The sequence below is a fragment of the Castor canadensis genome, chromosome 7 (assembly GCF_047511655.1).
Source record: "Castor canadensis chromosome 7, mCasCan1.hap1v2, whole genome shotgun sequence".
NCBI classification, from domain to species: Eukaryota; Metazoa; Chordata; class Mammalia; order Rodentia; family Castoridae; genus Castor; species Castor canadensis.
In genome coordinates this window covers 70,297,067-70,324,580 of record NC_133392.1, presented here as the reverse complement: position 1 = coordinate 70,324,580, position 27,514 = coordinate 70,297,067, and the positions used below count along the sequence as shown (strand labels likewise).

The following is a 27,514-nucleotide window of genomic DNA, read 5'->3' as shown; positions in this document are numbered from 1 at the left end:
AGTGAGGGATTTTTCTAGGTGGCTAATGGAGGTTTCTATTCTCTCTATATCTTCGTCTATGGCTGCGCGCAGCGAAGACATCCCTTTATGTTGAGTAGCCAGGGAGGCTATGCCGGTCCCTGCCCCAGCCACCCCTAGGCTAAGTAGGGTAGCAATGGTTAGTGTAGAAATAGGCTCTCTCTTCTTTCTCTCACCTGTTCCTATATTCCAGTATGAATATAGACTTTCCTCCGAATGATAGAGGATGCGGGGCAGCACAACCACTATAACACAGAATTCTTTAGAGCTGTTAAACACCTTAGTTGATAGGCATGGGGTGAGTCCGGACCGCGAGCATAGCCACCACCCATTGTCCTTTGGAATTACCCATTTAATAGCATTTCCCCAGGTAGAACTGGCGTTAATAACAGTACATAAGTCCCGTCTGTTCTTTGGCACTTTTCCTAAGCAGGTTCCTTGGCCGTTTACCTGCTGTATGGTCAGACCTCTCTTACGGTCTCCCCAGGAACATTGAGTAGGGTTTTCCTCAGATGAGGTATCGTGAGTGGTGTTTAGCCCTATTGCCTCATAGAATGGGGGCCTCACATCATAACATAACCAACAGGAGTTAGTCATGTTAGGGTTGGTGTGGTTTAACGTCAGGAAGGCAGCACCCACTAGCTCCCAGAGGGGGTCTTTAGATGCGGTCATGAGACTGGGCCTCACCAGGGGAGGGCTGGTTTCTGATGGTCTTGGAGTTGTAACATTAGCCCGAGCTATGGTTGAGGGAAGGTGGTGAGTTGTGGAAGGTTGGGGAGATGGCTTTACATTGGGTGGCCTAAGTACCTTATTGGGGCCTACTGCTGTGGACGGTGGCCCTATGGGCTCAATTTTTAATCTGACCACTATGGTCGAGCCAGCATGTCCACCATATTTATAAAATACAAGTCCCCATACCTTACCTTGTATCCACCCAGGGGTGTCCTTCTTGCCAGTTTCAGTGAAAGTGACCTTGATTCTATCTAGATCCGTGGGCTGGCATTTATGGGTGGGTATTGGAATTCTGTGCCCCCTTAATATCCCATTTACAAAGGCAAATTTGACTAGGTCTGATTTTGATATCCCCCATTTCCATTCACTATCATTGGATGTGACACATGCCCATGACCTACAGAAGGAGTATTGTATCCCCCCACATTCCTGGTTCTTTTTGTGGCCGGGGCAGGCATAAAACCCATAACGTCGGGCTGACTCCGGGGCAGTAGACTTGTAGGCAGGATTGATGTCTCTGAAGCAGAACTGAAGCTCCGGCCACCAAGTTCCTATGGGGGCAGTGCGAGTAGTCTCGTTGAGGGTGGTATGAGTCTCCCCATCGGTGAGTATCCAGGTTTGCTTATAGGGCTGGTGAGGGTTGGTTTCTGCGAGGCTCCCGCTCTGGGCATTGAGCAAGATCAGAGCGATCAGCCACCCCATCCGTGGCTGCTCCTGAAGGCTCTGCATGTTCCCGGGGCCACAAAAGCTTTAGCTTTAATGGGTTGTCTGGGTGCCGCCGTACAGTCCACTCCTTGACCCCTTCTTGTTTTTGATGATTGGCTCGACGCACGTGGGAGTGGTGGATCCAAGGTCCGATGCCATCAACCTTGAGGGCGGTAGGGGTAGTAAACAGTACAACATAAGGCCCTTTCCATCTAGGCTCTAGGGTTTTGGACTGATGCCTTTTAACCCATACCATGTCACCCGGGACTATGCCATGTTCCGGAGCCGGGTCCCTCTTAACAGCGTGGTATGCTTGAATTAAGGGCCAAATCCGTTGTTGCACTTTAGCTAAAGCCTGCAACATGGTCAGGTAATTTGGGGCCAGATCACCTAGTTCTGGGCTTAAGGTCCTCTGAATGATGGGGGGTGGAGCCCCATACAGGATCTCAAAGGGAGTTAGCCCATGGACATAGGGGGAGTTCCGGACTCGGAAGATGGCCAAGGGAAGGAGCGTCACCCAATCACCGCCAGTCTCCAGGGCCAATTTGGCTAAAGTCTCCTTTAGTGTCCTATTCATCCTTTCTACTTGCCCTGAGCTCTGGGGGTTATATTCACAATGTAGCTTCCAATTGGCCCCCATAGTCTGGGCTAGTCCCTGCAGGACCTTACTAACAAAAGCCGGACCGTTATCTGACCCAATTGCCTCGGGCACCCCATATCTGGGTATGATTTCCTCTAGCAAAGCCTTTGCCACTACCTGACTCGTCTCCTTCTTTGTAGGAAAAGCCTCCACCCAGCCTGAAAAGGTATCTATGAATACCAGCAAATATTTGTACCCAAACTTTCCCGGTTTTACCTCAGTAAAATCCACTTCCCAACTTCTTCCCGGAGCCCTCCCCCATTCCCGAGTACCTGTATGGTGCCCCTCCCTTCGTCCTGGTTTCATGATTGTGCAGCTGGCACAATCTTCCACAATTTGGCGGACTGCTATGGTCTGGTTCGGAAATCGGAGCTGCGCAGATGTCAACAAGTCTAGTAATTTTCTCCGCCCCAAATGGGTGGACTTATGTAAGTTAGCCAACAGGAATCGTCCGAGTTTTTCAGGCAGAATTAACTTGCCTTCCAAGTCGCTTTTCCATCCGTCTTCCCCTTCTCTAAAGGGGGAGTGGGCTCTCATCCAAGTGAAATCCTCTGTGGAGTATTCTGGTCGGGGGGGTAGCGGAGGGAGCTCTGGGACCGGCACGTCTATCGCCGCAACCGTGGAAGGTTGCCCTGTCTCCATGGGAGGACTCACCATTGCTACTCTCTTTGCTTCTTGATCTGCTCTGTTGTTACCGACAGCTTCCGGCGTCTTGGCAGACTGGTGGCCGGGGACATACATCACTGCCACTGCCTTCGGTTTTTCCACTGCCATTAATAGACGCTGGACTTCGGCTAGGTTCTTTAGATGTTTTCCTTCTGCTGTGCGGAATCCTCTTTCGCGATAGATGGCCCCGTGGACATGGATGGTACCGAAAGCATAGCGGCTATCGGTGTAGATATTGACTCGCTTTCCTTTTGCCCTCTCCAGGGCCTCTGCCAAGGCAATTAATTCCGCTTTTTGGGCTGATGTTCCGGGTGGGAGGGCGCTGCTCCATACCGTATTTCCTTCTTGGTCGACTACAGCTGCCCCTGCCCTTCGGGCTCCATCTTGGAAAAAACTGCTTCCATCCGTGTACCAGTTTAATTTGCAGCCGGACAGGGGGGTATCCTTTAGGTCAGCCCGTACCTGTGTAACTTCGGAGAGGAATTCTTTGCAGTTATGGACAGGTGTCTGCAGTTCCGGGTTAGGCAACAAGGTGGCAGGGTTCAGGATTACGGGATCTGTGAATGTGATCCGAGGGGAATCCAACAAGAGCCCCTGGTAGTGGGTGAGCCTGGCATTCGTCATCCATTTCCCAGGGGGTTGTTTAAGGATTCCCTCCACCGGGTGAGGGGCCGTTACCCAGAGGGCCTGTCCAAAGGTTAGTTTATCGGCTTCTCTCACCAGCACGGCAATGGCCGCTATGATGCGGAGGCAGGGGGGCCATCCTGCCGCTACTGCGTCTAATTTCTTGGAAAAGTATGCCACTGGTCTCTTCCAGGGACCTAGCTGTTGGGTCAAGACTCCTTTGGCTACCCCCTTTTTCTCATCTACAAACAGAGTGAATGGTCTTGTAGGATCTGGCAAGGCTAAGGCAGGGGCCTGCAAAAGAGCGTCTTTTAGCTGATCAAAGGCCTGTTGTTCTCTCTCTCCCCAACTCCAATCTGGAGCTTCTTTGGTGGCCTCATATAGGGGTCTGGCTATTTCCGCAAATCCTGGAATCCAGAGTCTACAGAACCCCGCGGAGCCCAGGAATTCTCTCACCCCCCTAGTGGATGTCGGGGATGGGATAGCCAGAATAGTCTGTTTCATGGCATCAGTCAGCCATCTTGCCCCATCTGCAATCCGATAACCCAAATATGTCACTGACCTTTTACAGATGTGAGTTTTCTTGGCACTTGCCCGATACCCCAGCTCACCTAATTCCGTTAGCAGGTGTTCAGTAGCCTTGATGCACTCCTCTCGGGTTTCTGCCGCTAACAGTAAGTCATCAACATACTGTAATAGAGTGACTCGTGGGTGGCTCCGACGAAAAGGTTCCAGGTCCTGGCTCAGGGCCTCATTAAACAGGGTGGGAGAGTTTTTAAATCCTTGCGGCAGTCTGGTCCAAGTGAGCTGTCCGGATTGGCCCCCATCTTCTTGCCATTCGAAAGCAAATAGCGGCTGACTAATTTCTGACAATGGAATGCTGGAGAAAGCATCTTTCAAATCAAGGGTTGTATACCATACTTGCGAGGGGGGTAGGTGGCTGAGCAAGGAATAGGGATTCGGAACGGTGGGATGAATGTCCTCCGTCCGCTCGTTTACCTTTCGTAGGTCTTGCACAGGCCTATAGTCCCCGCTTCCCGGCTTTCGGACGGGGAGCAGAGGAGTATTCCAGGCAGACTGACAAGGTCGCAGTACTCCTTCCTTTATTAGCCTGTGGATATGAGGGGCTATGCCTCTTCGGGCCTCCTCAGGCATAGGATACTGTTTCACCCGAATGGGGAGAGCAGAAGCCTTCAATTGTATAACTACGGGCAGGAGGTGTTTGGCGAGGCCGGTTCCCGCAGTCTCCGCCCAGGCCGTGGGAAATCTTTTTACCCAATGAGTCATGTCCCCTCCTGGTTCCTGTTGACTCTCAAACAGACGATGCTCGTCAGCCAATGATAGGGACAAGACATGAATCGGGCTCCCTTCTCGATCAGTCACAATTATTCCATCTGGTTCAAAATGGATATGGGCCCCTATTTTGGTGAGTAGGTCCCGTCCGAGCAGGGGAGCGGGGCTCTCAGGGACGACCAAGAAGGAGTGTGTGACCTGGTGTTTTCCTAAGTTCACCTTTCTTTTGGTAGTCCATGTACATAACTGCGTACCGGTGGCCCCCTGAACAACACTTGTTCGTGCCTTGTTCAAAGGTCCATGTGCCTTGTTTAAAACCGAATATTGGGCGCCGGTATCCACCATGAACCCCATCGGCTTCCCCTCCACATGCATTGTTACCCAGGACTCGGGGAGGGGGTCTGAGCCCCGTCTCCTTCAGTCCTCTTCTCCGGCTAGTAGGACTCTGGCCTGCTCTACTGCTCGTTCCCTTTCCCTGTTTTCCCCCGGTCTCCTTCCAAACCCTCTTCTTCCCTTTAACTTAGGACATTCTCTCTTCCAATGCCCCGTTTCCTTACAGTAAAAACAGTGTTCCTTATCCGGGGTCCTGGCGTGGCCCCCTCCTCTGGGTTGGTCCCGGACACCCGCTAGGAAAATACGAGCCATTTCTCTCTGTTGCTTTCGGTTTTCCTTAGCCTGGAACTCCCGGTCCTCCTTTCTCAATTTCTCCTGGGCTTCCCTGTCTTCCTTTCTCTGTCTTTCCTCCCTTTCTTCTGGAGTTTCCCTAGCGGTAAAGACTTTTTCTGCTACCTGTAGCATTTCCCTTATAGTCATCTCCCCTAAGTTTTCCTGTTTATTGAGTTTTCTCCTAATGTCTGGAGCTGCCTGATTAATGAATGAGAGTACCACAGCAGACCGGTGGAGGTCCGCCTCAGGGTCAATCGGGGTGTACTGACGGTATGCCTCATGGAGGCGCTCTAAGAAACCGGCTGGGCTTTCGTTTTCCCCTTGAATGACTGCTTTTACTTTTGCAAAATTGGTGGGCCTTCTAGCGGCCGCTCGGAGACCGGCCATAAGAGTCTGGCGGTAGATCCGAAGACGCTCCCTACCTTCTGCGGTCCCGAAATCCCAATTAGGGCGGCGTAGGGGAAAAGCCTCGTCTATGGCCGGTTGGAGAGTTGTGGGTCTCCCATTATCCCCCAAGACGTTCTTCCTCGCTTCGTTGAGGATGCGCTCTCGTTCCTCCGTCGTAAAAAGAGTATTGAGCAGCTGATGACAGTCATCCCAAGTGGGACGGTGTGTATGCATGATGGACTCCAGGAGATCTATGAGACACTTGGGGTCTTCAGAAAAGGGCGGGTTCTGCGTCCTCCAGTTATATAGATCACTGGAGGAGAAGGGCCAGTACTGAAACTGTTGCCCTCCTCCCGGTCCCCCTTGGCCCACCATCCGGACTGGAAGTGTAGGGACAGTTTCCTCCCCCTGTGTTGATGAGGGGGGCCCGTCTTCCCCCTCCCTTTCCCGGATCCCTCGGGGGCGAAGTCTTCGACCCATTCCTCCTCCTGCTGCCAGTCCTGTTGAGGAGGATGAGGAAATTTCCTCCTCCGGGGCACTGGCTTGGCCAGGGGGAGTCACGTATGGAGGCGGCCGATCTTCCTCTGCCCCTGCGAGGGATGGGTAAAGGGGGGAACTCTCTGGTAAGACCGGAGATGGTGAAGGAGATGCCCTAATTTGAGGACCGGTCAAGGTGGGAAGAGGAAGTTTTTCCTCCTCCTTTATGATCAAGGTGGGCGTGACTGGGGTTTTAGCCCCGGGGGCCGAACTGGAGGGGTGGGTCAGAAAAACTGTTAACCAAGGGGGAGGGTTCCTCACCAGATCCTCCCAAACCAAAATGTAAGGAACTTGGTCTGGATGGCCTCGATTGTCTGGCTGAAAAATGACTGCTTTAACCTTAGTGATCAGGTCTAGGGAGAGGGAACCTTGAATGGGCCACCCGACTCCAAAGGTGGGCCACTCTGCAGAACAAAAGGTGTCGAACTTACCTTTCTTGATGACCAGACCCGCATTTAAGGCCCTTTCTTTAACTTCTGGAAAGTGAGAAAGGATCAGAGACTTTGGGGTTGTTTGTCCCTGTCCCATTGTGGAAGGAGACTCAAACACCAAGAGAGATAGAACAAAAAGGGTAAAGGCAACAATAATTCCACACACACACAACACTCTCCAGCACTCGCTCGGACCGGTCCTTCTCTCACACTGGTGCGCACCCCATTCAACCTCCTCACCGTCCAACTGGGATATCAGGCCGAAAGGCGTCCACTTGACGGGTGGTCGGTCGACTAGCTCAATTAGTTCTTCACCTGGCGCCAGGGTTCCTAAAATGCTCGAGCCCAAATGAGAGGAAAGCCTCTCCCAATAGGACCCTGTGGTCCTCCTTGCAAGATTCCCAGAATGAATCTCCCTGGGGATTGGCCGAATCCCCGCCGCGGCCCAAATGGAACACTCAAGTTCCTCCAAATGAGGGTCTGGGATCCCCTCCCAATGCCTAGGACTTGGGATCGCCCCTGCTTTCTCGCAGGCAGGTTCTGTCTCTCGAGAAAATGAAATCTCGGTGGAACCTCCAAATGTTAGGACCCGGAATCCTATTCCCCCGAGAGACAGAGAGCCAGGCGTGAATGCAATCAACAAAGCAGAGTTTATTGGACTGGCTAGCCAGGGTCGAGCTCCCACACGGACACGCAGGACCGGTTAGGAAAGCAAGACCCTGAGCCTCTTAGGGGGAAATCTTATATAGACTGCAGTGGCGTGCATATTTTTGTTATCAACATTAGACAAGTAGGCAGAGCACATCCTGCACGTACTTCACATCTTGCTCGTACCTCACATCTTGCTCGTATCTCACATCTTGCTCGTATCTCACATCTTGCATTCCTCACATTCTATATGCCCTAACTGAGCCCTGCCTCATTGCTTATCTTATCTACATGGGATGTTTGGTACTGGTTTCTCCAACAAGGGGGTTGGGGCCCGCTGAGACCTCATATTCCTTTCACCAGAAGCCTGTAACTCACTGCTCAGGTGAAGGCTGAGGTTTTTATGGATGTTCTAATTCTGAGTTAAGTGGGTTTTTCTCATTGGCCATGGATTTGTGGGCTTTCTCAGATGAACTGGTTTGGTTTGCACCTTCATTGGGGGCGAGGAAACAATCTTGATGTTGTGGCAATATAGTCAGAGGAGAAACCAAGCAACACTCAGAGGAGTGGAGAACTCAGATTTTAATTTTACGCCAGTGGGCCCAGACATGTACCTGTGTCTGAGCCCTGAACAAAGGAGTCACAGGATATTTAAAAGGCAGTGCAGGGTATCAGGTTACAAGGAATGTGCTCTCCCATAAAGTAGGGCTAGTAGTGGGTTAGAGACCTAAGGTTTAGATAAGAACAGCAGGGGAGGCCCGCTTTGGAAAGTTTATTTACAAGTGGAGACAAAGGAAGGCAGGAATGGGTGCTTATCTCTGCATGGTGGCTTTCATCTTGGTCCCAAACTTTTGCATGGCTCTAATGAGCAATTCCTCACAGCTCTGTCCAAGGTTACAGCTTTTAATTGACAGTTTACCATGTTTTACAACCCTGTTTCAAGGCTATCTTCCTCTTCATGAGAGCATTTTGCTCATCAGCCCTGTGGCAGGTCTATCAGACCCTGTATCTTCCTTTAGGATACAGAAATGTAGTTTACAACTCCCTCTCAGGATGCAGAAATGCAGGCCTCCATCTCCTCAGGATGCAGGAATGATATGGCTCTCCAGGGTGATGGGATCTCACTCATCTGCCTTAGGTCTCCAGACCCAACAATTTCAAGGAATAAATTACCAACAAAGTAGGTCAAATAAGAAGTGTTCTGACCTAAGTGACTCAAGGACAGTTTAATTAACACCTAATGTTTCAGTGTCTATAGAGCAAACCTGCAAGAGAAGCCAGGGGGAGTTCTATCCAGTGCAAATGGACCAGGTGTAAAGTAGAGGGCAGCTGTTCCCTTTGGACACATAACTCAAATACTGAGTTCTTCTACAGATATTTGTAGCCCCCAAAATATAATAATTACAATAAAATACACAAAATTCAGCATTGCAAAGAGCAGAATTTTTAGAGCCTGTGCATCATTATTTAGAAATGAGCACATCATTGCTCAACTCACATCTTCCATAAAACTTTTGCAATTTCTTCTCTCACATCCTTTCAGTCTAGGCTGAAAATGATTTCTTCTGCTACAAATATCCATAGACCCCCCCCCCAAATAATAATTGCAATGACAACAGCTATTTAAATGTTTGCTATGCACAAATCAATTATCTTTTTCAAATTTTTATATTTTATTTTTAATTCCTACAAGTCTCAAAATATCTGGCATATAGAAAACACTTAGTAAAAGTCTATTAAAAGAAAGTGATAAGAAATAGTGAATGACATGGAATTTTGAAATACTGCCTTTCTGTGTGACCTTTATTCAATTTATTCTGATATCTACTTAAAACACACAACTTGATTTTCCCTCCCACCCCATGTTACTTTCTTTCATGATAGTCTAGAATTACCATCTCTTTCCAAAGTGTGTGTCTCATTACTGAAATGTGTCAGACCTTGGAGTTAAATGGTGATTTCCACAGTGGTTACAAAAATCCTAATTCCTCTCTCACAATTGAAATGACCAAACACAACTCAGTAAATAACCTTCTGGAGTAGAGATAACCAGGGATGTGGCAAACCAGCAGTGCTGTGTCTACAACACAGGTCTGCTTATTGCATGGGGATTTTCACAAACTATCAGCACATCAGAGATACCCACATTTAGAGAAGCCACAGTTAGAGGACTGGAGATCAAGGGGTCTGAACAGTGAGGAGCATCATTAATGTATATATATATATGTGTATATATATATACATATATATGTGTATATATACACACACATACACACACACACACACACACACACACACACACACACACACATATATATATATATATATATATATATATATAGAGAGAGAGAGAGAGAGAGAGAGAGAGAGAGAGAGAGAGAGAGATTCCAAGCACAGAGAAGAAACAGAAGGCAAACTCCCTGTTCATTTCAAGGAAAATTACCAAGAGAGTAGGTAAAGTAAGAAGAGCAAGAAGGAAATACAAGGATAAATTTTGTGTTAGTTTTGTTAGGTTTGATGCCCTGTAGTATTGTTGAAGGCTAGTATCATAAGTAAAATATTTTAAGGTTATGCTTCCTTTTTTTTTTAAGGTTGAATTTTTACTTATCTTTTTAAAAAAAATTTTATTTCTTTTTTGTTATTGTTGTACTGGAGGTACAGTGTGACATTTTCAAAAGTTCTTAAATATATCATTGTTGAACTCATCCCCTCTTTATTATCTCTCCCAGAGATAATTTCCAGAATAGTTTCAGTGGGTCTCATTTTTCCATTTTCATACATGAGTAAATAGTATTTCCACAATATTCACCATCCTATACCCCTTCCTTATATTCTCACCACTCCCATTGGTGCCAAACCCCAGACAGGACCTGTTTTACCTTCCTGTTGTCCATTTTTGAAAAGAGACATTTTTGTTTATTTAAGATAGTTGTACAGGGAGTTTCACTGTAACATTTCCATGTTGATATGTACTGCTTCTTGGGCAAGAAAATGAGGAGAAAATCTTCTGAAGTTGAAAAGGGGCTTAACATAGTAGATTTCTGAGATTATCAGCATTAGAAGGATGAAGATGCCAATTCAAGAGGAAGTGAGGCCAAGTATCTTTGATTACACCTGGGAAATAAGAAAAGATCTCCATTTATACAGCATCAGAATATGATGCTTTTTTTAAAAAAACTTTTTTTAGTATAGTTATACAGGAAATTTTGTTGTGACATTTCTATGCATACATATATTATACCCAGGTTTGGCTCATCCCCACCATTATTCTCCCTCATACTGCATTCTCCATCTTAAAATAACTTCAACAAGTTTCAATGCTCCAAATTCATACACACATAAAAAATACATCAACCTTATTCACTCTCCTTTAACTTCTTCTTTTACCCTCTCTCTCCCACTAGTGTCCTTGCCTTAACATGACCTGTTTTACATTTCTGTCCTTCATTGTTTAAGTGTCTGTTCATTGTTGAGTGGGGATTTTGCCTTTGTATTTTACCTGTAAATACATTGTGCTTTACTAGTCTAACCCCCCCTCTACTATTCTTCCCAATACCTCCCCCTTACTCTGTATTCACTAATTTCAGAGTAAAGTTAGTGAGAGTTGATAAAATGGATAATGTATCTTGCCCTGAGGTACGCTAGAATTAGGGAAAATTCAGGGCTCATAAAAAATTTATGACTTAATACTGTATGTGTTTATAGATTTCCCATGCCTGACCCAGGGATGACCCATGTCCTTCCCCACTCATTGATTATTGGATGGAAACCACCTGGTTCCTCTCTTCTCATAGGTTAGCATAGGCTTTAAAAGCACCAGTAGAAGAGATACATGCTCTCTGCCTCCAGATTCCACCTGGTCCACCATGCTCTCTTTTGTATTTCCCGTCCCTAACTTTTAATAAACTCCATTAACATCCCTGTGTTCTGTCTTGGATTCTTCCTGGTGGGACACAAAGAATTTGAAAGTCTACTGATCACAGACTCCACTACTGCCACTAATAGTCCCACATCAGCTAATGTGCCTTCTTCTTAAGACACACTGAAAATATACAAAACTCACCACTAAAAAATACAGAATTTTTGGAGCCTGTTTATCATTGCTCAGAGAAATCAAAATAATAAACTACAGCATAAAAGTCAAACAACTTGTATATTTGTAAATAATAAACCATATCTTGAGAGGAGAAAATGGTGACTGGGACAGAGACGCAGACTGTGTGAGCTCCAGGAATCGGGGACCTTGCTGATATGATGGGGACATGCTTGGCTGAGGTAAAGCACCAGGGAGAGCTGAAACTTTGGCACCCTGAACCCCTAGGCCATGGAAATCTTCTCCATGTCACAATACATGGAAAGTGGGCTGCTGCCCACTTGCTGGCCCACTGGGCCTCTGCCCTGCAGGCCCGCTGGACTCTGCCATGCAAGCTGGCTGCCACCTGCCACAGGAGAGCTCCAGCACCACCAGATGCCAGCTCCAAACCTGCTTAGGAGATGCAGACAAACAGGACTGATGCTAAAGGAGTAACATCAAAACAATAAAAACTGAAATTCTACTGTTTCTGAACCAGGGACTTTGGGGGTTTTTGGTCTTTTTTTTTTCTTTTTTCTTTTCATTAAGTGTTTGTTTGTCTTGTTTGCTGCTTAATTGTCCATCATCTCACCCTGTTGATTTCTTTGGTTCTCCATTTTTTTCTCTTTCTTTTTTTTCTTCTTTTTTCTCCTTCTTTCTTGGTTTTGTTAATTTTACTATTGTAAGTTAGCTAATACTAAATTACACATAGACCAGGGACAGAAACAGTACCAAGTGGAATGGTGGGAAGATGAAAAAGGGATGGAAACCATTCTTGCCCCAAAAATAAATTAGTGCAGGATTCAGAAGGAAATGAAGAAAATGGATACCCAGATCCAGATTCCAACAAAACAAAGATAAACTATACCAAGGAAACCAACAAAGCCCACAAGAACAACTTGAAAGAAGAAATTCTGCAAGTAATCAATGAGAATTTCATAGAGATGTTACTAGACATGGTCAACCAAAACATACAAGAGGTGCTCAAGAAATTCCAAGACAACAAAAGTAAAGAATGTGAAAAAACACAAAAACAAATAAATGAAATCATAGGAGCCCTAAATAAACACCAAAGTGAAACAGAAAACACTGTAAGTAGAGAGATAAATGAATTAAGGTTGAAAATTGACAATATTGAAGACAATATTAAAGAAGAAGTGACCCACAATATGAAAAACTTCAGAAAAAAGAATGAAACAGAAATACAAAACACAATGGAAGGCCACTCCAGCAGACTAGAACAAGCAGAAGACAGAATCTCAGAACTCAAAGATGAAATGGTACTTAAAGGAAAAACTGAAGAACTATGAGTCAGACAACTCAAGTCCTGTGAAAGGAATATGCAAGAATTCACTGACCCCATCAAAAGACCAAACTTGAGAATCATGAACATTGAAGAAGAAGAAGAAGAGGTGCAAGCAAAAGGAATTAGTAATATAATCAACAAAATAATAAAAGAAAATTTCCCAAATCTAGAGAAAACCATGCCCATTCAGGTACAGGAAGCCTCCAGGACACCAAACAGACTTGACCAAAATAGAACTACCCCACAGCATATTATCATTAAAACAATAAGCACAGAGACTAGAGAAAGAATATTGAAGGCTGTAAGAGAGAAAAAACAAATAACATACAAAGGTAAACCCATCAAAAGTATAGTCCTGCAATTCCTAGCCAGAGCAATTAGGCAAGAAGAAGAAATAAAAGGAACACAAATAGGTAAAGAAACTGTCAAAATATCACTATTTGCAGATAATATGATCCTATACCTTAAAGACCCAAAAACTCCTAGACACCATTAACAGCCATAGCAAGGTGGCAGGATACAAAATCAACTTATAAAAATCATTAGCTTTTCTATACACCAACAACAAAAAAAATGAGAAGGAATATATGGAAACAATTCCATTCACAATAACCTCAAAAAAAACCAAATACATAGAAGTAAACTTAACAAAGGATGTGAATGACCTCTACAAGGAGAGCTACAAACCCCTAAAGAAAGAGATCGAGGAAGACTACAGAAGGTGGAGAGATCTCCCATGCTCATGGACTGGTAGAATCAACATAGTAAAAATGGCTATAATACCAAAAACAATCTACATGTTTAATGCAATTTCCATCAAAATCCCAATGACATTCATCACAGAGTTTGAAAAATCTACCCTAATTTCATTTGGAAACACAAAAAACCACAAATAACCAAGGCAATACTCAGTAAAAAAATCAATACTGGAGGTATCACAATACCCGACTTCATATTACAAATTCACATACAAATACATATTGAATATTACAAAATAATGGCAGTAAAGCCAGGATGGTACTGGCACAACAACAGACATGAAGACCAGTGGAACAGAACAGAGGACCCAGATATGAAACCATACAACTATACTCACCACATTTTTGAAAAAAGTGCCAAAAATATATGATGGAGAAAAGACAGCCTCTTCAACAAATGTTGCTGGGAAAAGTGGTTATCTGTCTGCAAGAAACTGAAACTAGATCCATGTTTATCACCCTATACTAGTATCAACTCAAAATGGATCAAGGACCTTAATGTCAGACCCAAAACACTGAAGTTAGTACAAGAAGGAGCAGGAAACACTCTGGAAGTAATAGTATAGGCAAGGACTTCCTCAATAGAACCCCAGCAGCCTGGCAAGTAAGAGAAAGGATGGACAAATGGGTCTTCATAAAATTAAAAAGCTTTTGCACAACAAAAGAAATGGTCTCTAAACTGAAGAGATTACTCACAGAGTGGGAGAAAATATTTACCAGCTATACATCAAACAAAGGACTGATAAACAGAATATACAGGGAACTTAAGATACTAAACTCTCCCAAAATTGACGAATCAATAAAGAAATGGGCAAGTGAACTAAACAACTTTCTCAAAGGGAGAAATTCAATGGCCAAAAAAACACATGAAAAAATGCTTACCATCTCTAGCCATAAAGGAAATGCAAATCAAAACCACACTAAGATTCTACCTCACCCCTGTTAGAATAGCCATCATAAAAAACACCACCAACAACAAGTCTTGGCAAGGATGTGGAGAAAAAGGAAGCTTTGTACACTGCTGGTGGGAATGCAAGCTGGTGCAACTACTCAGGAAAAAATTTGGAGGCATCTTAAAAATCTAAATATAGATCTGCCATATGATCCAGCAATCCCACTCTGGGGGATATGCCCAAAGGAATGCAACACAAGTTATTACAGAGGCATCTGTACACCCATGTTTATTGCAGCACTATTCATCATAGCCAAGTTATAGAAACAACCAAGATGCTCCAATACTGATGAATAGATCAAGAAAATGTGGTATTTATACACAGTGGAATTTTACTCAGCCATGAAAAAGAATGAAATGTTATCATTCACAGGTAAATGGATGGAACTGGAGAACATCATTCTGATCAAGGTTAGCCAGGCTCAAAAGACCAAAAATCGTATGTTCTCCCTCACTTTAGATCTAGTGCAAATGCAGCAATGTTGTTGGACTTGGGTCACATGATGAGGGGAGAGCACATTCGGAAGGTATGGGGATAGGTAGTAAACCCAAAACATGAAAGTGTTTGATGTCCCCACTCCAGAGGAACTAATTACAGAAACCTTAAAGTGACAGAGATCAACGCAAAAAGGGGATCAGGAACCAGTGTAAAGATCAGTTAGAGATGAATCAACTTAGGTCATAACAAATTTGTACATGGAAGCAATGCTAGGAATCTCTCTGTATGGGTATCCTCAACTAGCAAAAACACTTTGTCTTTCTTATTATGCTTATGTCTTGTCTTCAACAAAATTAGAGATAAGGGCCGAAGAGGTTCTGCCTGGAGTGGGGTGGGTGGGGGAAGGAGGCAGAGGGTGCGGGTGGAGGGTAGGGGAGAGAAATGACCCAAACAGTGTATGTACATGTGAATAAATGAATTAAAAAAAGAAAAAGGAAATAAAAATGATTACATGCTCAGTGCTAAAAAAAAAAAAAAGAGTAGAGAGTAGAGGAGTCATAATTTGAGACCTATGCATTTGTTGGAATAAATATCCCTTCTGGTTTAAAAAACATACAATATCTTAAATAAATGCGGATAAAAGGATAAGGATAAATCAGACTCACAAGTACAAGAACCACAACAAAGTACAAAAACAAGAACTGTATGCATAAAACAATGCCTGGGTTCTTGCCAAAGCATTTATTGTGCATAAATTCACAGTAGATAATATTAGATAATAGATAATATTACTATTAAACAATGGTAATTAAAGTAAATTAACTAAGTATTCAAGAAAAAAGTTAGAAAGGAATAAGAGAGTATAAGGAAACATAATAGGAAAAAAATAAACATAAAGCAAAAATTAAGAAATTTGTAAACAGAAAATGATAAAAATTAAATACTATACAGACTTACTTATAAAAACAAGAACATATCAAATTGTTAGCAGGATTAATAAAGAAAAAGAAAGTTTCACAACCTTTAATACAAGAAGAACTAATCACTTACACAAAGAATAAAAAGAAAGTTCTGTACATTAAACTACATTAATTTAAAAAAGTTGATTTTTTTCAACACTTGGACTCAAACCCAGTGCTCTATCACTTGATATGGGTTTTTTTGTTTGGTTAGGCTTTTCTTTTATTTTTGAGACAGAATCTTACTAATGTGGCCTAAACAAATCTCAAACTTGTGATCCACCTATTTGCACCTCCTAAGTAGCTGGGCTACCAGCTGAGAACCTCTGCCACCATGTCCAGCCCTAATCTCTGTTTTTTTGAGGCAGCATTTTGCTTGGCAGCCCAGCCTGGCTTTGGACTCAAAATCCTCCTGCCTCTGTTTCTGAGCAGCTGAGTTTTCAAATGTGTGTCACTACACCCAAACAATGATTTACTTTTTATAAAAATAATACTTTTGGGAAAATAATCATCGTGACTCAAGGAAAAACAATTGAGGACATGTTCAGAACAATCACTAGAGAGTACTACTCCTTCTGCTGCCTGCTTCTCAAACTACACCTGGCTAAGCTACAAGGCCGATATTTCCCTCAGTGCACCTGTTCCACCCATGGTCTTCTTCAACTCAGGAAATGACACATCTTTCTGCCCATTTTCTCATGCCCAAATCTTTGAAATTATCCTCAACAATTTTTTTCTCTCATTCAGCAAATTCTGCTGTCATTATCTTTGTTTGTATCCAGAAATGAACTTCTGCTTACTGTCTTGACACAACAGTGCCTCTTCTTGGTTTTCCTGCTACTGCTATTAGCTCTTTTAAGAGCCACAATGAGCCCCCACCCAGCACAACAATAAAGGAAAAAGCAAAAGCAAAAGCAAAACCAAAACCAAAAAAATCTCAAACTTTATGGCTGCTTCCAACCCATCTCTGCTGCCCATTTCACTCATGGTAAAAATCAGAGCCCTCAACATCAGTTACAAGGCCCTCTGTGGCTTAAGCTTCAAGTGTCCTCTCTGATCTCCTTCTCCTCTCTCTCCTTTCACCACCCATGCCACATTGCACTTGCTATGTCACTGCCTGGGAGAGTAGATCCTGGCTAACCCTTGTACAGGCCTGTTGGAAATATATACCAAAAGACTTCAAAAATTGATATTCCCTTTATTCCAAGAACTTTGGCTTCTGAATTTATAACACAATCATAAACATGCATGTAATTTTTGCAAGGATGGTCATTATTGTTGGCAATAATGGTGCCAATAGGTTTCGGTTCTTACTGCATCCTTAAGCTTCTGTTTTCCAGGGTCACGGTCCTGCCTCAAGTCTAGCTTGAATTCTCCTTCTGCCCCAACCTCCAATAAGCATGAACCATAAGAACCTAACCAATCAGATCATGCCAAGTCTCACTGAGGGGTATTTAAGCCCCTGCCCTCCCCCTCTCTCTCTCGGCTCTCTCCCTCTCCCACCCAGCAATAAAGAATCTCTTGGCCAGATCACTCCTCTCCACATGGTCACTTTTGGACCCTACATTTCCAACAACTTGGTGCCATGACTCAGATGGGGGCTCCCCACTAATCCTGGTGGGACCCTCATTCCGACTCACCCCACGACCACCCTGAGGATGTGACTGGCCAGAACTCATCCTCCTGATCGCTCTCATTCGCATCCAACACCAGGCATTCTTTGGTGAGTCCACACACCCCTATTGGGCTCCCATTGTGGTCTCTCCCTTCAGTGTCTCTGGGGTTTTAGAACACTTCCCCTGCTTTGGGCTATCTCTGGGCGGCTCAGATGGTAGAGGGATCCCCTTCTTCGCAGGGCTTGGATTTTACAGGGTCTGGGACACTACAAAACCTAGGCCTAGGTAATCCAAGCCACCAGCCTCTGGCCTGCAAACCACCTGAACTCAGTGACGACTGATTCTCATGTGTTTTGTGTTCTCTTGGATATTTGTGCTTCATGGGGATGCTCCACTGCACATAATATCCTCCTCTCCCATTCTGGGACCGGGTCCCTCATAATGGGTGCCTCTACATCTTCTCTGCCATCTGACTCCCCACTGAGATGCCTCAATAATTTAGACACCTTGGGTTTGACTCCAGATATAAAACCAAAAATTTAATCCACTTTTACACTCAAATCTGGCCCACCTATCCTTTAGACAACCAAAATCACTGGCCCCCTTTCAGGTCTTTAGATCCCAACCTTTTACGGGACCTATATAATTACTGTGAGTGATCGGGATGATGGGGAGAGATTCCATTATGTCCAAGCCTTTTCATATCTCCATCTAAATCTGGCTCTCTGACTTCACACCCTCCCTCTATACTTTCTGTTCCCCTGTGCAGATTCTATTAGCCTGTAAACCAGTTTCTAAATCAGCCAATTCCTCTCCCAAACCTCCTCCTTCCCCATGTAAGTGGACTTCTTCCACTGCTTACCATGCCTATCTCATCCTATCTTCCTGAAAAACTTTCCCTGTCATGGAGTTAAGCAAGCCACTCCTTGCCAAGTCTGGCCTCAAGGTGATTCCAGCTCTGGAGAGCTCATGCTCCCTTCCTCTGGGCTGAGACCAAGCCCCAGATTTATTCAGCGACCAGAGAGTGGAGGTTTCATTTTGCTGAAAGCCTGCCAATACCAATCAATGGGAGCAACCTACAGACACAGGTGGTGGTTAACCCCTTAAGCGTGTGTCATGCCTCCAGGCTCTGCTTTCCCCTTCCTTACCTAAGATGTCAGCTCACCTTTCTGCCTCCTCCATGGTCTCACCAAGTGTCCTTTGTCTCTGTCTGCCTTCCCCTCCTTGGGCTTAATGGGACCCTGCCTCCCATGAAAAACCTGTAGCATGGTACCTTATGACTTAAGTTATTCCAACTAGTTTGCCAGGCCTCTCAGTCTAATGTAACTTTAAGTCAGCTGCTTTACAAAAAGTGTTTACAAAAACCTGCAGGTTCCACACTTACGCTCTAACTCCACCCCCACAAGAGGAGGAGGGAAAGCAAACAGGCACAACTGTACACAGGATGCTGGCTCCTGGACACAGCAAAAATGCCAACCATAGCTAAGAAAATCCATAGAAAAGACCCAATATATCCTGGGTCACCAGCCATATGTGGTGATGGCTGTGACCTGCCACCACTTCCCCTAGAATAAATGTGCACAGTGTACACAGGAAGGGGGGAGGGGCGACATGCTGCAGGATCAGGCCTAGGCAGTCAGGGTCACTTGTCCCAGGTGTGTGTGGAGGGAGTGGCACCTTGTACAAGTCCTAGCCCCACCTCACACCTCAGGGCATCAGACCCAGCCCTTGTAAGCCAACTGTTAGCTCAAGGTTATAGTTCCAGAAATAACAAAATAGACATGTGGTCTCTAAACTTCTCATTTAGAATTTTCTATATCTTTGGTCTCAGCATAAATTTTTCTCTCCAAATATTAACACTAGTTGTCCCATATGGCACTGTTATTGGCCTTAAATGCCCTCTGAATGCCCTTCTCTAACTTTACAAATGATTTCTTTGTTAAAAAGGTAGCCTTTATTAAAGAGGCTGCCTGATGTTAGCTAAAAGACAGGATCCATAATGCTTTGTTCTTTCTAGATGGGACCTGCATCTTCCAGTGTTCTGGCTGGTAGATGTTGGAAGCTTTGTACTGAGGCCTGGCCTCAGTATGGTTTGGGTGACCAAGAGAAGTGGCCTTCACTGGGTTCCTTAAATTACAATACCATACTCCAATTAGACCTTTTCTATAAAAGTAAAAACGTAAACTGAGGTCCCCTATACAAATTTCTACCTTCTAATCCAAGAAAAACGTAGTTTAACCTAGACCAGATCCCTCATTAATCAAGGGAAGAAACTGAGGCCCAGAACAGTTCAGAGACCTGCTGTCCAGAGTGTCAGGTGTCAATGTAAAATAACAACTTTACTTTACAGCAACAACTAAAAAAAATCCTCTTACCTTTCTACAGCATCTTAAGGATGTTATCAGAAAGCATACCATGATGGACACAGAGTCACAGGTGAGAGAGTTTCTCCTCAAAGATAAATTTCTAACAGTTAGCCCCAGATATTCATAAAAAACTCAGACTGTGGCTTAAGGGAAAAGTCATTGAACCAAGTAATACAGCTAGCCATGTCTGTATTTATGGCTATGTCTGTATGTCTGGGACCTTACTAACAGGAGAGAAAAAGATAAGAGACACCATGCCTCATTGCTGCTCTCAGAGAGGGCCCCAGCTGACTGGGACCTGTATCCTGAACTTGCTACCGTGGTGGACAGGAGGAGCACTTCTGCAGAGAATGCTTAAGGGGGGACAGCCCTGCCCCCAACCAGGACCCTGCCCTCTGCAAGGGTAACCACTGGAGTTCTAAGTGCCCCCATCACCAGATGGAAGGTGAGGTGCCACCTCTTATGTATTGATGGGTCCCAGCCTCCTGTCCACACTCTAGTTCTTGGCATCAATGTTGAGGAGCCATAATGGCAGGAAAACAAAAGGTCATTTTCCTCCTAGACAGTGGAGCCCATTTCTCTGTTTTACCTTTTTCTCCTGGTCCCTGGTCCAATGACAAAAGTTATTGTTTGGGGCAAATCTGGCCAGCCCCTAGAGTGCTAGTTTACCTGGCCTCTGGCCTGCTCTTGGGGAGACCTCCTCTTCTGTCACTCTTTCCTCATAGTACCTAAAACTCCAGTGTCCCTGATGGGACAGGATTTACTATCTCAATTAAAGGCTCAAATTCCCCCAGGCAGCTATCTCTGCTGCCCCCTCCTTCAGGAAAAAAGATGATTCCACAGTGTGGACTAATGAGATGAGTGTAGGATGAACCAGGATGGCCATCCCTATGCAAATAAAACTTAAAAATCACTCACAGTTTCCACACCTAAAACAATATCCCCCCAAGCCTGAGGGACAATGAAGCCTTATGCCTATTCCTAAAAACAAGCTACTAATTAGTTGCTCCAGCCCCTATAATATAATAAATTTAAAATTCTTATAAAAGTTAATTTTAAAATACAAGTTACAAAGTAAACAAATGGAAAGGATATAAATAGGTAATAAATGTATTTTTGGGGAAGTTAAAGGAAAAAGGGATGATTTTTTTGGATGAGAAGGGATTTTGTAAAGAAGGGTTTGTTCTAAAGATTGTTTCACATAGGAAGAATAAAGACAAACCATCAAAGGGTTTAGTATGTTGTATGAAGGTCTGAGTAAGTTTGAAAAGTGTATAATAAAAAAGCTTCAATGTGTGATAAAGTTAAAGTTGAATATGATCTAAGAGTTGCCTAAAAGATTTTTAGAGTCATGTCAAACTAAAATCAAATCCTCTATATCTATAAAATAACAAGGTTATCTTAATATTGTTATGCTCTGAGTAATATCTACAAAAAACCATTACAGAGAAAGATTTTATCAAAGAAATTATTCATGTTTTCTGCTGATCTTGTCAAGCTTTAAATACTACTAAATCAGAGTTCATTTACATATTTGCTTATGTGTCTTAAATGACCACCTTGTAACAGTGTTATCTGAATATGGTACAAACATTTAAAAGGTTAAAAGTGTCAATTTATATAAAATAATGAGCTAAAGCTCTCTTTTATCCAAGAGTGTTACACTTAAATCCTGACTGCCCCTGCCTCCCACAGGTCACCTATCTAGGTGTGGCCTTAAAGGGACAGACTCACTCCCTGAGTCATAAATGCATCAACCTAATCTTCTGTTTCCCAACCCCCATACCATAAGACAGCTTACAGCTTTCCTGGTAGTTTTAGGATTTTGCAGAATTTAGATCCCTAGGTATGTAGTCCCTGAACAGACAACTTTTTATGCTCCTTCTAATATTCCTATTTGGGTCTTAGATAATGTATGGCCACCCATTTCTCTCTTTGTAGTTGGAGGACTCTTGAAATTGTCTAGGGAACAACATTTCACAGTGGTTCTCCTGGCCAATGCCCATCCTAATGCCTATGTTCTTGCTCTCCTGTTCTTAAGCTTCCTCCCTTGTATCACACTGCATGTCTGCTATTGCTAATCAAAATTTAACCAGTTGTACCTCCAGGGATACCAACCTCTCCCAAACACGAGGATAGTTGGCTGATACCCACCATGTGGAAGTCAGAGGATTGGCTCGAGACTCTTTATGACCTATGGCTACAAGGGACCTTCATCAACTTCAGGGAAGAGGAAATCTTCATTTTCAGAGCCTGGGTGTATGCCATCATGAGGCTCAGCACCCCAACATTGTTTGCCAACTAACCCTCCCTTCCCCTACGCCACCCTTTGCCAGCTCGAAGAAGCCAGAGCAAACACAACGCCCCCCCTTCTTAACAAACAAAAAAGGGAGGAATGTTGGCAATAATGGCACCAATAGGTTTCAGTTCTTACTGCACCCTTAAGCTTCTGTTTTCCAGGGTCACAGTCCTGCCTCAAGTCTAGCTTGAATCCTCCTTCTGTCCCAACCTCCAATCGGCATGAACCATAAGATCCTAACCAATCAGATCATGCCGAGTCTCACTGAGGAGTATTTTAGCCCCTGCTGTTAGGGTACAAATGTTAGGGTACAAATGTTAGGGTACCTTTGAGGCTTGCAGCCCACTCAGCCTAAAAATGGCCATGACAAACATGACACTTGGGTGACCCGAGCCACCATTTACTGGAACAAAGAGCTGGGGCGGTTTCTGGGAACAGGGACTGTTTCTGGTTAATCATGCTAAATGGTATGTAAATCATTGTGTCGAGGCACCGGGTGTTTATCTTGCACAAGTTATCTTACCCCACCACCAGGATGGGGGGGGACATGTCAAAAATATGTGACCGCAAAGGCCATGGAGAATTGCCGTGTGACTATGATTGATGCTTAAGAGGGTATAAAACCAGCTTGAACTTTACAGCGGGGTCCTTGTTGAAACCCGCTGCATCAGGTGAATACTCGGACTCCAGCTAGCTAGAAATAAACCTCGCTCTGTGGCTTACACTGTTGTGAGTGTTTTTTGTCCTCTTGGAGGGTGGTCAACCTCAGACCCCAACACCTGGAGGCCCCAGTGAGATTGGCCCCTCCCTGAGAGGAACAAACGGCCTCCAATACCAAGGTTTAGTTGAGAAAGACCACGGAAGGAGGATTGGCCACCTCTGTTTGGAGGGACTAAGAGTCCTTTCTGAATTTGGTTGAGAATTCTCCTTGAGTTAAAGGAAGGGGTTACAGCCCTGGAGATTCCACTATTGGAAGTCGTGGGAAATGTCCCTGACAGTCAGGAACCGTGCCGACATCTCAGTGGATGTTATTTGGGCGGTCTTTGGGTAAAGATCCTGAACCTGGTGTGAATGGAATTATGCCTGTGACTGGCCAATACTTGTGCATGTTAGAGAGTCTTGTGTGAATTTGTTTTTCTGCTGGAATTGTCTCTCTTGTTCTTTGTTGTCTCCTTTGTCCCTTTCTTCTGATCATCATGGGACAGGCTCAGGTACCTCCTAAGACCCTTTTTCTGAGTCATTTTTCAGAAATCTGCACTAAGGGACACAATTTTGGTGTGGAGATTAAGAAAGGTAAGTTTGACACCCTTTGCTCAGCAGAATGGCCAACCTTCAATGTAGGCTGGCCTCCTCAAGGTACCTTCTCCTTGGACACGATTAAGAAGGTCCAAGATGTCATTAATAGACCTGGTCTTCACGGCCACCCTGATCAATATCCCTATATCCTTATGTGGCAGACTTTAGTAGAGGACCCTCCTTCCTGGCTGCAGCCATTTATTCATGAGTCACCTACAGACCAGCCTACGATACTGGCCATGTTGGGGAACACCCCCACTCCTGTTAATTCTCCTAAGAGGCCTATTCTGCAAGAAGAACCAATTCTCCATCCGTCCTTGATAGACTTAGATTTTGAAGTAAATCCCCTGCCATATGCTGCTGCCGTGTCGCTCCAGCCAGAGGCAGCTGGCCCCCCTGAGCCTCCCCACTCATCAGCTTCCCTGTCTGCACCCCCTACCCCAGTCTCCAGACCAGCAAGGGAACTCAGGCCCCATAGGCAGTGAGAGGAAACCCCAGAGGAGGAGCCCTCCTCCACTTCCACCGAGGCCCCCATCCTTCCAGTGCGGGCCCTAGGTGGTGCTGGTCCTGATGGGGGACACACTTATCAGTATTGGCCCTTTTCAAGTAGTGACCTGTATAACTGGAAAGCCCAGAATCCTCCTTTTTCTGAGGACCTTAGAGGCCTGAGTGATTTGTTTGAGTCCATTTTGCATACTCATAGTCCCACCTGGAGTGACTGTCAGCAGCTCCTTAAGACTCTGTTCACCACTGAGGAACAGGAGCGGATTCTCACTGAAGCCAGAAAGAATGTCCCCAGCAACAATGGACAACCGACCACCCTGCTGAACCTGATTGATGATCATTTTCCTTTAAACAGACCCAACTGGGACTATGGGGATGCAGAAGGTAGGGAGCATCTTCGGGTCTACAGCCAGGCTCTATAGCAGGCCTCTGGGCAGCAGCTCGCCACCCTACCAATTTGACTAAGGTTAAGGCAGTAATGCAGGGGGAGAATGAAAGCCCAGATGCATTCCTTGAGCATCTTTACAATGCATACAGACAGTATACCCCTCTAGACCCACTAGCAGAGGTGAATCAGTCAGCAGTGATAATGTCCTTCATAAATCAGGCTGCCCCAGATATCAGGAAGAAACTATATAAGCAGGAAGGACTTGGGGAAATGACCATCCGGGATCTGATGAAAGTAGCCGAAAGGGTTTTTAACACCCAAGAAACCCCAGAAGAATGAGAGGATAGAATCAGGAACTACAAGAAAGGATTCAGAAGGAGGACAGGGAACACCAGAGTAAGGAAAACAAGAAACAGCAAAAGGAGATGGCTAAGATATTACTAGCAGGAGTCCAGGGTCTGGCCGGACCAAGTCCTGGATGGACCGGCCCAGCATGTCCCTGAAGAGATCAAGCCAGGCTAGACCAGGGACAATGTGCCTATTGTAAGGAATATGGACACTGGAAAAAGGAATGTCCCAAACTCCAGGGTAGTCTGGGACCAAATAGCAGGCCCAATAATGACGCCTGGGTCCTGTTAGCCGGAATGGACAATGACTAGAGTGGATGGGACTCAGATCCCCTCCCCAAGTCTTGGGTAACCATATATGTGGAGGGGAAGCCCGTGAGATGCATGGTGGACACAGGGGCCCAATATTCAGTCCTTAATAAACCTACTGAGCCACTGTCAAGGCTTAGGCTCAGCCCATCCGAGTCTGTCAGTATCCCATGTCTTCTGAGGCACAGAGGGGGATTGCCCCTCATATTAACTGTCTCCTGGAGGCCGGACTATTACGGCCCTGCTGTTCTGCTTGGAACACTCCACTCCTCCCCATTAAGAAACCTGGGGGGAAAGACTACAGGCCAGTTCAAGATTTAAGGGAAGTAAATAAGAGGATCAATGACATCCACCCCACATTTCCCAATCCCTATACCTTGCTGAGCCATTTGCCCCCCTCCCATGTTTGGTATACTACTCTGGACTTGAAGGATGCTTTTTTTAGCATAGCCCTGGAACCCAACAGTCAACACATTTTTGCCTTCGAGTAGCACGATGAAAATATGGGAACCTCCAGACAGCTAACATGGACTAGGCTTCCACAAGGTTTCAAAAACTCCCCTACTCTGTTCAATGAGGCTCTTAATCAGGATCTGGACTCATATCACCAGAGCCATAGTTTCATCACACTTTTGCAGTATATAGATGACTTGCTTCTGGCAGCTGCATCTGAAGCTGAGTGCCGTCAAGCCACTGGAGACCTCCTCCAGGAGCTGGGGAAGTTGGGCTATCGGGCCAGTGCAAAGAAGGTTCAAATTTGTAGACAGTCACCTACCTGGGGTATGAACTAAAAGAGGGGACCAGATGGTCGACGAATGCTATGAAAGAAACTATTCTCAGACTCCCCGTCCCCACCTCAGCTCGAGAAGTCCGCGAGTTCTTGGGGAATGGCAGGCTACTGCCGGCTGTGGATATTGGGCTATGCTGAACTGGCAAAACCCTTATATGAGGCAACTAAGGACAAGGCCCCTTGGGCATGGGGGCCAGATCAACAAAAGGCCTTTGAGGAGCTCAAGGCCACCCTCCTGAGAGCCCCAGCCCTGGCACTGCCAGACCCTCTAAAGCCCTTCATCCTCTTTGTGGATGAAAGGAAAGGGATAGTGAAGGGGGTACTAATGCAGAGCCTAGGGCCCTGGAAGTGTCCAGTTGCTTATTTATCCAAATGGTTGGACCCAGTTGCAGTGGGCTGGCCCCCATGCCTGCAGATCATAGTGGCAGTTGCCCTAATGGTGAAGGATATGGATAAGCTCACCTTTGGGCAGCATCTGAAGGTGGTAACCCCCCATGCAGTAGAGGGGGTCCTAAAGCACCCTCTAGGTAGATGGATGACCAATGCCCCACTGACTCATTACCAAGGGCTTTTGCTGGATGCTCCCCACATCCTCTTCTCTGAACCAGCCTCTCTGAACCCAGCCACCTTGCTGCCAAATCCGGACCTGGAAGCCCCTCTACATGACTGTCAGGAGATCATAGCTGAAATCACCCAAGTGCGCCCCAATCTCCAGGACTCAGCCCTACCCAACAGTGAGCTGGTATGGTATACAGATGGGAGTAGCTTCGTCTCGGATGGGGTACATAAGGAAGGCACAGTGGTGGTGGACCAAGGTGGGAGCATAATTTGGAGTGCCCCGTTGCCCCTGGGGACCTCAGCCCAGAAGGCCAAACTGATCGCGTTGGCAGGGGCACTCGAGCGGGCTGAGGGAAAATGAGTGACTGTTTATACTGACAGCCGTTACGCTTTCAGCACCGTCCATGTACATGGTGCCATCTACCGGGAAAGGGGTTTTATTACAGTGGAAGGAAAGGAGCTACGTAACCTCCTGGAGATCCAGAGACTACTGACTGTGGTGCAGAAGCCCCAAGCTGTTGCAGTAGTACATGTTCCTGGTCACCAATCTGCCCAGACTCTGGAAACTACGGCGAACTGGTGTGCAGACGAAGCAGCCCAAAATGTTGCTTTGGCCTCCACGACCCTAGCACTGACCTTACCCATGCCTGAGCTTCCGTGCTTGCCACCGTGACCCGAGTACACCCTGGAAGACAAACAGTGGATTCAAGATCACCGATGCCTGGAGCCTAATCAGCAAGGCTGGTATCATGATATTGAAGGGTGGCTGATCCTTCCTGAAAAGTTAGGACTGTCTCTTTTTTCTAATTTACATCAAGCCAACCATTTAGGCAAGAACAAACTACTCGCCCTCCTCGAGTTGGCCCGCCTCCGGTTCCCGTGCCAAACAGCCCAGATTCAAAGGATTGTGGACCATTGTGCCAGGTGCCAGACTATGAAACCCAGTAAAAAGGGACTCCTACATACAGGTACACAAGTACAGGGAAGGGCGCCAGGCCAGAGCTGTGAAGTGGATTTTACTGAAGTGAAGCCAGGAAGATATGGATATAAGTATTTGTTGGTTCTGATAGACACCTTCTCAGGCTGAGTGGAAGCCTTTCCTACAAAACAAGAGACTGCCCAGGTTGTAGCTAAGGTTTTGCTGGAGGAAATCATACCCAGATATGGCATCCCTGAAACTCTAGGCTCTGCTAACGGTCCAGCTTTCA

General features: G+C 45.3%; 1 protein-coding gene across 1 annotated transcript; it reads right to left on the bottom strand.

The window, feature by feature from the left end:
* Window positions 1–1,510: 1,510 nt before the first annotated feature.
* On the bottom strand, window positions 1,511–27,222 carry LOC141424868 (uncharacterized). Its single transcript, XM_074079542.1, has 6 exons — window positions 27,152–27,222; window positions 26,851–26,991; window positions 24,120–24,259; window positions 23,850–23,977; window positions 2,368–4,426; window positions 1,511–1,618 (listed from the first exon to the last, which is right to left on the bottom strand). Exons 1-6 carry the CDS (start codon window positions 27,220–27,222, stop codon window positions 1,614–1,616), a joined length of 2,544 nt encoding a protein of 847 aa, XP_073935643.1. The 3' UTR covers window positions 1,511–1,613.
* Between the last annotated feature and the right edge of the window lie 292 nt (window positions 27,223–27,514).

Excerpts from the sequence above, each read along its gene's own strand:
- LOC141424868 (XM_074079542.1), bottom strand. The coding sequence starts at position 27,222 with ATGGTCCACAATCCTTTGAATCTGGGCTGTTTGGCACGGGAACCGGAG. Across the intron at positions 24,260-26,850 it reads TCCAGAGTCTGGGCAGATTG|GAAAATGATCATCAATCAGG; the intron begins GTGACCAGGAAC and ends GTCTGTTTAAAG. Across the intron at positions 4,427-23,849 it reads TTGCTGGTCTGGAGACTGGG|CCGGGAAGCGGGGACTATAG; the intron begins GTAGGGGGTGCA and ends CCCGTCCGAAAG.